We start from the raw sequence: 10373 nt of genomic DNA, 5'->3' as shown, positions 1-10373 counted from the left end.
ATAGATTTTTATTGTATCTTTCAGATTAAATGATAATAACATGTTAAATGATCTTTTCTTTTTGAAGTTACAAAGCTGTAATGGCACAGAATACTATGTTCCATTCATCAGCTCCAGAATTCAGCTTTAGCATTGCCTGTAGCTGGAGGAGGCTTGAGTTGTGGGAACTTTTCTCTATGTTCATATATTTTGAATGTCAAAAGTGTTTAAGTCAATCATCAGGAGCCTTGAGGGATAAGAATGGGATCTGTGGCTGAGCGTCACCGAACGAGGCGGAGAAAGAGGAGGAGGAGGAGGAGGAGGGTGTGCTCCTGCTCCTCCTCCGCAGCGCGCGGCACATCGGTGTGACACCGCTTGTACCTGACGACTGAAAGTACCTGTGGATCCTTGCCTGTCAGCAGCACCATGGGGGGTTCCGCGTCCAGCCTGCTGGATGAAGCCAAGTCCAACTACATCCGAGGTAAAAGTCTTTGGTGAGGAGCGCGGCGGCGGTGCGCACCGCGCGCTCAGTCTGTGCGTCTGTCGGGCGGGGTGATGCCTGTGCGTTAAGCGGGGATTTAAGCACAATAGTCTAAGAAAACAAAGCGGTTTTTAAAAATATGAACATAAGCAGAAACTGACATTCTGAGCTGCATGATGTGTTCGTTTATTTATTTTTCACTACAAACGAGTCAGTCTGGAGTTCCGTAAGAGAAACATCCTGAGGTTTCTTTTTGAGTTTCTGCCAAGCGGCGCTCAAACCTGTCCGTCTGGTTTGCATTGTACTCTTCCACGGACACGACATGACCTCCCGGTGGCGTTTTGATGGGACAGCAGTCAGAGGGCTGCTGTCAGTCAGCCCAGTTTGTCTGCAGGGCTCATCGGGTCACTCCAGCTGATCCAGTCCTGCGGGGAAGCGGAAGGTGACAAACAGGCAGCAGCAGCTGTGCGCCTCCCTCAGCCTTTCCTGCGCAGGTACACCAGCCAACAGGTGTTCGGGCTGTGGATCCCACAGAGATGAAAACAAGTTTCCTGTGGCTCCTGCTAGTTTCAGCTGCAGTGAAACCTGATCTTGTGATCTGCTGGTCTACTTAAAGCAAAAAAGCAAAATCAATCAGAGGGATTTGAGTAGAGGTGAAGCCTGCTTGGGGATGTAGTTTACATCTAATGTCAAAGCTTGTGTGAATATTTATCTCAGGTTCTCCAACATGTTAAACAAAAATGTAAAGTCCAAAGAGTTGGCAGAACTTTACATTTGTGACTCCCAGTCCTCAATTGACCTTCATCAAGGGCAGTTTATTCTTTGACACAAACACCTACGTAAAATACTGTACTCATATTTTGAAAACAACAAAAACATTTGGGTAATATTATGATTTGGATTGAAATTGAAATTGGACTTTGAATTGGACTTAGACTTGGAGTAGAATTGGGATTGAAATAGGATTTGGACTGGATTAGGATTTAGATTTGGATTGGAATTTGAGTTCGGATTGTCATTGTATTTGGAGTGGATTTGAATTTGGATGGGGATTTATATTTAATTTGCATTTGTTTGGATTTGAATTGGATTTGGATTTGGATTTGAATTATAATGTGATTTGGATTGGATTGGATTAGAATTTGAATTATTTCAAGCAATCAACCAAAAAAACAATTCTAAAGGTAAACAAAGAGATATTCATACATATGTATATATAGAGAAATAGATATCAAACTTAAGATGATTAGTTGTAACTTGATTGGAAAATAAACTATTCAAAATAAAAGGGATACATATCCTTAAAAGTACATTCACATCCATCTATTGAGGTCTTATAAGTAGGTATAGGGCTTATCTTTAAGGCCATGTTTGGCTCGCTTTTTGCATTAAATCTCTGATAAATTGAGTTTTAAGACGGGGTTGGGCACTGCAAATGTCTGACTGTTGTTGTTGACCCAGAATGTATACAAAGAGTATTTTCTCTTTGGGAGGGAACGTATTCAAGAATGCTCCCAAACTGGAAATGATTCTGCTTGTCAAGATTCCAGTCATATAATAAGAACAAAACATTCATTATTCTAGCATCATCAGATCCAAACACGAGCCACTGTGAAGAACGATTGTCCGAGCTGAAAGGAGTGGCATGACATGTCATGCTGTCATGTCAACAATCTGGGCGTGGCAATGCCTGCATAATTGCTGAAATTCTTTATAAAAACTTGAAACACAGAAATTTATAAACCTCAGATGGGTGTAGGACGTCATATCTACTCAGAAATGTGCTTTAGTGTCACTGGGTGTTGAAACTGGAGCCACACCGAACCCCACCCATTACTATGAAGGCCCACACCGCCTGAAGCATTCAGGGACCAACTTGGTTTTTAAAATTATTATTATTATTATTATTTTTTCATATTCTCCACCTCATTTGTATCTCTCATGTCCCTTTTTGTATTTATTTGAGAAAAATATATCTCAGTGTATTGAAGAGAAAAAGCAGAGCATTCCTGCAGCGCAGCAGCATCATCTAATAGACCGTGCAGACCACAGAGCCTCAGATATCTGCCATATTTTTGCTTAAAAGAAAAAAAATGCTGGTATTTCTGTTCCACCCTCCCTGCTCAAAGTTTAACCCCTAAATTCATGCTTTTTGCATGGCTCAGGTCATCCTCAACCTTAGGTGCTGTAAACAAAATGAACAGAAACAGAAAATAGAAGCAAAGCAGAATGGAAAATTAAAAAGGCAGATGGAAGTGCAGAAAGGTTTGGTTTGAGTTTGCAGATATTTCTCTGTGAGAAAAAAATAAATTTGGTGTCGTCTCCAGCTGCTTCCTCTGCTGTTGCCGTGGTTACAGGTTACAGATCTTATGTGTTCACACTGGAAAGATAAAACAATCTCAGGTCTGAGCGTGAGGCGCTCCTGTAATGCGCCTCACGCTGACAGCATATTTGACGCTGGAGCTGAGCTCAGACTCTCGGTTTATAATGGGTCCCTCTGGGGGCTTTTAATGTCTCCTGCAGCTCATGATGCCGCTCTGTCTGCTCCAGGACTCATCTGGGTTTTTTAGGTTAGCTTGTCAATTTTTCCTGGCTGCCACTTACTCCGCATCCATTTCTCATGCTGAAGACATTCCTGCCTGTCAGTGTCCAGCAGTCAAATGAGGGGAGTTGGAGTGTTCGGCAGTTTGTAGGATGGGTCGAGGCCCTTCAGGATTCATGAGCTGACAGCAGCACAGTTTTAAAGGCTCACTCCAATGAAAACTGTGTTTTTAGTGTTTTTAACATGTTCTTGTGGCATTTTTCTCATGATATAAGCAAATAAGCGTAAATTTGCATGTATGAGCATTTCTTTATTCAAATCATGGTGAATCAGGAGCAAACGAAAAAATACCATTGGAAAAAGATTGTGTTTGTAGCGAAGAAAATGCTGGCAGGCCAAAGTCTCCCTGCTCCGCTCCATTCTGATGATCCACTTGCAGACAAATAGATCCATGAAGATCTTTTTTTTACTTGTATAGGAGCTGACATCTGACTCTAAACTGTGCGGCTGGATAGCTCCAATATTGCTCGCCACTTTTGTTGCACTGCAAATGTAACGTGAGGGGCTGTAAGCTAGCTGGAGAGAGTGTAAACAAAAAGAGTGAAGGAAAGTGAGGACAGGCTTACACTCGACCAACACCCACAACTCAATGGTGAAATTCTAAAGGACTCCTTTTTTTCCTCTCTGATGTCACTTGTTTTCAGCAGCTTACATTGACGTACTTTGCTAGTTTGGATTGAAAGCAGACTGCTGGTGTGGTCCACATGGACTCATATTTTTGGGTGGAGATGATGATCCGCTCCCTACCCTGCATGTGAGAGTCCCTATGAAAATAAGTGTTCAGCTAAAACAAAGTCCCATTTGAGTCAGAGGTGGTCAGATACTGCTACAGAAACTGTAATTTTGGCGCAAAAGAAGATCAAAATATAACTACCACCATGTGAGACTAAAACTCCCCCATCTACCTGCTTTAGCCAGGTTAAAAGTGAGTTTCCAAAATATGACTCAGTGACACTGTCGCTAGCCTCTGCGTCTGTTTGGAAGAAAACCTCAACAACAACAAAAACATAAAAGTTGTTAAGAATCCTCACGAGCCGGAAAACATGACTGAGAAAAGTTGTGGAAAGTAACCAACTTCTGCAGCTATTGGATTGCTCCAACTGTAGACAAACATTCTTGCTATGAAACGTGTGAATGGTGCATAATATTCATGCAACATGTTTGCCAGAGCAGACATCCTTATGAATATTGGATTTTGTTTTTCAGCCAATAATCTGCATGATGGCTGGACGTAAACTAATGTAGTTCACTTTGGACACTGAGCCTTCTTGATTGTGCTTTTACCATCCAGTGTTTACACTGGACTGTTGCCACCCGATTTTTACTCACAGTTGGAAGAGGTTTGGTGAGAACCATCAAATCTCACTCCGGGCTTTTTCTTTCAAAGCTCCATTCTGATATACGAAAGACTTGGTGTCATAAAATTCCAGCTGGGCACAAACCGCTACAACTAATTTCTCCATGATCTGTTTTCAAAAGATTGGCACTTACATGTTTTGAAAAAGGAACCAGTCGACACTAGCAAATCTGAGTGCTTGATTGGTCAGAGTTCAACTTTTGACATGCATTCAATGGCTGCAAGTTTTGTACATGGCCCGAAAACAGACTTAAAAACTTGCGTAGCAACATGTGAACGCGAGACTTACACAGAAGCCTGAAAGGCACACACAAGTTTACATGGACTTTTCATTGGAAGTGGTTGCTTGAACACGCATTTCAGAGCCTGGTGTGAAGATAGTGCAGAGATCGATGAAAGTCTCTAAAAGTTTATTCAACTTCTCTTTTGAAACTCTATTTAGGTTGCAGTGATGTCAATAATCAAAGTTCCAGGGAAATCAAAGGGAAAACAAAATATTTATTTTGCTTCTGGGGTGTAGAAAAAAGCAGATTCTTTACAGTTAGTAAAACAATTTTCTTGTCAATTTTAGGAATGGAAGTTTGTTAACATGTATTTCAATTCTTTTTCTTTGATGGCAAAAATCAAAATGGTCTTTTAGTCGTTCACATGTAATTTTATGTCCTGCTGCCTCCAGCTGCCATTACACAATCATTAAAATATTGGTGGGAGAAGCTGAAAGGAATCTGGTTCTCAGGCTCGCTGGCTTGAAGTCCACCTGCTGTTTGCTCACGTCTGCTGCTCGGAAGTCCACAGAGAAACAAAGACCTCAAGTCTGTGGCTGAAACCTTCCTCCGTGGAAAAATAAAACCAAATGAGGAGACTAGAAACAAAAGTAAATGTTTTTAAGACCCACTGAAATGAAAATAGTGTTTTTAACATGTTCTTGTAGCATTTTTTTCTTGAAGGGGGACAAATATTAAATAATTTAAGGTTAAAACTTGAAAAAGCTCAGGTTTGTGACGCAACAACTGTGATAGGTGGGCCAAAGTCTCGCCTCTCTGCTCCATTTTGATGCATCCGCTTGCAGACAAATAGGTACATTAACGTCTTCATTTTCCTCGTCTGAGCTGGCATCTGGCTGGAAACTGTACGACTGGATAGCTCGATGATTGCTCACCAATTTTGTTGCACTGCTAATGTAATATGAGGGGCTGTAAGATAAGCGCGAAAGAGTGTTGTTAGAAATGATGGAAAGTCAGGACAGTCTAGCTCCAATATTGTTCACCTTTTTTAATGCTAATGTGAGGTTGGGGTTGTGAGGGAACTACTGCTGCTCTAGAGCCACAGAAAACCACACTGGCGTTTTGATTTTGCCTAAAAACGACATAATCCCAACTAAAAGACCACTGGGAACGCAATTACAATGGATCAAAAGATGATCAGAGAGAGACTTTAAAACCCCAAATACAGATGTTGAAATCCGTTTAAAAAATATATATTTTATTGGTTTAAATTGAAGATTTTTTCTGAATAACTCCCTCAAATGCCACCATATAAAGGTTGTAGGGAGGAAGTCGCCTAGAATGACTCAGGGCTATTACTCCACCACTGCCCGCTGGTTTCCTGTAGGGTTCCAGCAGCTTAATAACTCAGGGTGCTTCATACAACCCAAACACCGCTGTATGGTAACCCCCTTATAAACATTAACACCACATTATAGTAGTAGGTTTAGGAGTTGTCATCTGGACTTAGTTTTTAAAGTTAGAAGACGTTTCACGTCTTTTCCAAAAGTCTTTGTCAATTCTGAATTAGCTGTTAATATATGTGGTCATGGGGGAGGAGTCAGACCTGAAACTGGATGGTATTTTCAACTTAGCCTACATGGTTTCGGGTCCTTTGTCCTCAGCTGGGGGTTGGGCAGACTTTATGTCCTCAACCTAACCTGACATTAGCAACAAAAATGGTCGAGCAGTATTGGAACTATCCAGCTGTACAGTTTTAAGTCAGTTGGCAGCTCAGACAAGGTAAAATGAAGACGTACACAGATCTATTTGTCTACAAGTGGATGTATCAGAATGAAGTGGAGCAGGGAGATTGTAGCCTCCCTTGAATATTTTCTACATAACAAATACATTCTTTTTTAAATGTCAATTTTTCATCTGCTCCTGATTCAACCATCTGTCTTCTTCCATTCATCCGGGACTGGGTCATGGGGTCAGAAGTCTAAGCAACATGGTGTTTGCTTAGACTTCCTTACCATCATTACCCTCTAGGTGCCGCGTGGGCATTGAAGTTGGGACATTTTCTAGTACCACTCCAAGAGACACAGAGAAGGCCGGGTACTCTGAACTGCTGTTTGGCACATAGGCCAAAACCACAGTCAGAGACCTATCCGTAGGCGTAGGGACACGAACCTCGCATCCACCAGGGTGAGCTCCATCTCTTGGCGGCTGGGCTGAATATGCCCACACCTGTCCGTTCCTTTTCACTGCGCAACTCCAAAATGGTAGAGTCCAACCCCATTGATGGATTGCGTTTCAGAGCCCAGGCTGTGTGTGGAAGTGAGCCCAACTATATCTAGCCAGTACCTCTCAACCTCCCACGCAAGCTCAGACTCCTTCCCTCCCAGAGAGGTGAAGTTCCATGTCCGGGGTTTGGACCATCCAAATCAGATTGCACCGATCCCTTTCTAGCTCTCCTTTAGGTGGTGGGCCCACGGTAGAATGATTGCTTGCCTGCGAGCCCCAACCCCAGGCCTGACTCCAGTGTTTGGCCCCGGTGACGCCAATCCAGGCGATGTAACGGAATCTTGTAGTGTTGTGTTCAAAACGGGGTTTCTGAATTCACAATAATTTGAATGTAGAAATAAAGAATATTAAAACACCCAAAACACATTTTTTATTGGAGTGGGTCTTTAATATAAAATTACCTGAATTGCTGGTTTTCTATTGTTTATTCATTAAAACTACATTTGTAAAAGATAAATGGCATACACCTTTAAAAATCCCATTCACTCATGCACACACACAAGCATTAGTAAACTGTCTCAGCTGAATGAACATGACTATGAGGATGATGAAATAGGAATTACTAAGGTTTTCGCATAATCTTCTATTCCCTTCATTGTTGTCATGTTCACGATGACTTCATGGGCGGTGATTCCACATAAATCTACACGATTGGAAAAATTACCACACTCCTGCTTTCATTAAGCCCTTTTCCTTAAGCAGCAGTCAGAGTTGAGTCAGAGACAGAAGTTTAGACCTACTTAGACGAGTCTGACGAGTTTGCAGTGTGTGGCTCTGAAGGTATAAGACCTCCTTTTCTATGTAGCATACTACAAGTAAGAATTTGGTTAACTGATCAAGTGGAATTATGAGAATAAGGAAGTTTTTTGAATTTTTCTTTAGGTGTTGAAGGAAGTATCCATTGTCCTGTGGTGTTTACTCAAGAAGGCATGTAGCTTTTAGCAGACGAGTGTTGAATTAGCTGGAAAACTCAGAGGAAACCTCAGTCAGAAAGTTGGTGAGGATAGCATGTTCTCACATGAAAATGTGCTGCAAGTTTCTGTCTGAGCTGACATACAGTATAATGAAACTTGCAGTGGAACGACCTGCAGTTTGTCCTCTAAACACACAAAGACACCCTTGTAGATGTGTCACAGCCAGGCCCGAGTCTTTGTCCTGCAATTTTCTGCCTTGCAGCGACTTGCTTTGTGTCTTGGGTAATTCAGTGCATGATTGTTGCTTAACACTTGGAGTTAGCTTTTGTGTTTCTGACAGTGGTAAAATGTATTTTACGCTGAAGTGTGACTGTAGTGAAACTGTTTTGAATGTACTGCCCCTTGCTGTGTTTGGAAACATGAAAACAAGCACTGACATGTTGGCTCCCACTGTGCACACAAGCAGGTTGTTTTATTATTAAGATGAAGGTCCTGTTGGTATGCCCTGCACTATTTATTCATCACAGAAGAATGATGCTCGTCTAAAGTTAAGTTGTTCTGTATCTCTAAAACTGGCTTACACATGGGGCTACGTGTGAATAGCATTAATTTGCACAGTCGGACTTCACCCCTTAGAGAATGCTGCCATGCCAACATCCCAAAGTTTAGGCTCTGAATGGAGATGCAAACATTAAAAATTGCCTAAAGCTACACAACTCATACAAAAAAGTACACTGCATACTGAAAATGAAAACTTACCACTATTTTTTATTAGCTGATGAGCTATGTCACTGGCTGGCCTTTGAGCAGTGGGAGTGTAGGAAGTTCTCAGAGGTCAGGTTAAATTAGTAAAGATCTTTATTCTTCCATAGGTATTTTCCTCTGACTTGGCACCAACACATTCACAAACCAAAGAGGCGTTCGCCACTAAAAATACAGGTGGTTTAAATACTAATTAAGCATACCATCTCCTTCCTGGAGGGAGGTTTACTTTTCCTGAAATCTACAATTCATATAAAAAGGCTAAATTCTTTACTCTAAATTCCTTATATAAATTCTAAAATCCAATTCATCTTTATTACTCTAATTTAAAATATCAAGTAGAAACATTAAAACAATATTGCCCAAATACAATGACTTCCCCCCTCAGGCCTCTGAATAGATTCTCCCAGAACCTTAAATATAGCTCTGTTCCTAGGGGAAGGGTTTTGCCGGAGCACTCTGGGGAAGACAAACACAGGTGAGTACATCTTGCAGTCACACCTTGATCTAATTATAATGAAGACTATATATTCCTTTCTTCCAGGTAGCTGCCAATTCATCTACACACCACACAGGAAAAATAAAATCATGCAAACCCTAATAAACCCCCATTCAAACCTAAAGAATGTGCAATTTATTCCTGTTTTAAATGTTACTTTTTAACATGTTGTGTGCCCACGTACCATAACTTTAATAAAGTAACGAAGGAGCTCTTTGTTACAAGCTACAATGCAAGAGATTAAGTTTTCTTTGGGTGAAAATCTTGATATTGGACTAAAATTAGAGCACTAGATAAGAGGCCATATAGAAAGGCAGGTCTGTGAACCTTAAAGTAAAAGGAAAATGTTCATAGCGATGGGGAACCTGACAAAAAAAAAAAAAAAGGATGAAACCACACTATTGTTTTGAGAGCGCGAGGCACTCAGGAGCTACACACTCATAAACTTTTTATCAATGTTCATGAAAAAAAAACATTCAATGAAAATTGAGACATTTTATTAAAAAGTTATTTTTTTTTATATGAATTCATCCTGTCAGTTGTTATTGTGCAAAGCATGTGCACATTTGTCCAAAGTCATCCATAAATTTCTGGCATGAGGAAATATTTTATCAGCAGTTAAAGTCCCACTCCGATCATCTATTGATCCATTTTAAAAGCGTTCCCAGTGGTATTTTAATTCTGATTATGCCATTTTTAGCCAAAAGCGTGTCGTTTTCTAGGACATAGTTTTTTGCAGAGCGGCAGCAGTTCATAAGAAATTTGTCTCTGGTTGCCTCTGTTTATAATCCGTTAGCATGGATTAACCCCATCCCCTCTTTCCATCACCGTTTCTAAGAGCTCTGTGTTTACAGCTATCTTACTAGCTCCCAACTCCCAAGTTAAAATTACTGGTGCACCATATATGGTAAGCAATATCAGAACTATCCAGCTGTGCAGTTTTGAGCCAGATTCCAGCTCAGACGAGGTTTTCTTTACATATATGTTCTCCATCATGAGAAAAATGCCACAAGATCATGTTATAAACACCCAAAACAAAAATTTTATTGGAGTGAGTCTTTAAGATTTTTTTAAACCTTTTTTTTTACTTTGTTCATTTTCTGAGTCATACAGCTGTTTTACTGTCAGCAAACAAAACATTTTATATTATAGATCTTCTCAATTTCTCTTTTTTCTGCTTCATCTTTCTTTTGATCAACCCTTTTGCACTTACCCCCCCAATCATGCAAAGTTCTGACATCAGCATATAGTCTGTAAACTCACTAAACT

At 40.7% G+C, this 10373-nt stretch overlaps 1 protein-coding gene across 1 annotated transcript in view; it reads left to right on the top strand.

Moving 5' to 3' along the window:
* Window positions 1–306: 306 nt before the first annotated feature.
* LOC101171654 (protein Niban) overlaps window positions 307–10373 on the top strand; it is a 29800-nt gene continuing 19733 nt past the window's right edge. Inside the window, exon 1 of the mRNA XM_004068241.4 lies at window positions 307–460. Within this exon, the coding sequence (XP_004068289.1) occupies window positions 406–460 (55 nt within the window). The 5' untranslated portion in view covers window positions 307–405. The remainder of the gene's footprint in view (window positions 461–10373) is intronic.

Source organism: Oryzias latipes, chromosome 4, assembly GCF_002234675.1.
Source record: "Oryzias latipes chromosome 4, ASM223467v1".
Taxonomy (NCBI): domain Eukaryota; kingdom Metazoa; phylum Chordata; class Actinopteri; order Beloniformes; family Adrianichthyidae; genus Oryzias; species Oryzias latipes.
The sequence above is the reverse complement of the archived record's forward strand: the minus strand, read 5'-3'. Positions and strand labels throughout refer to the sequence as shown.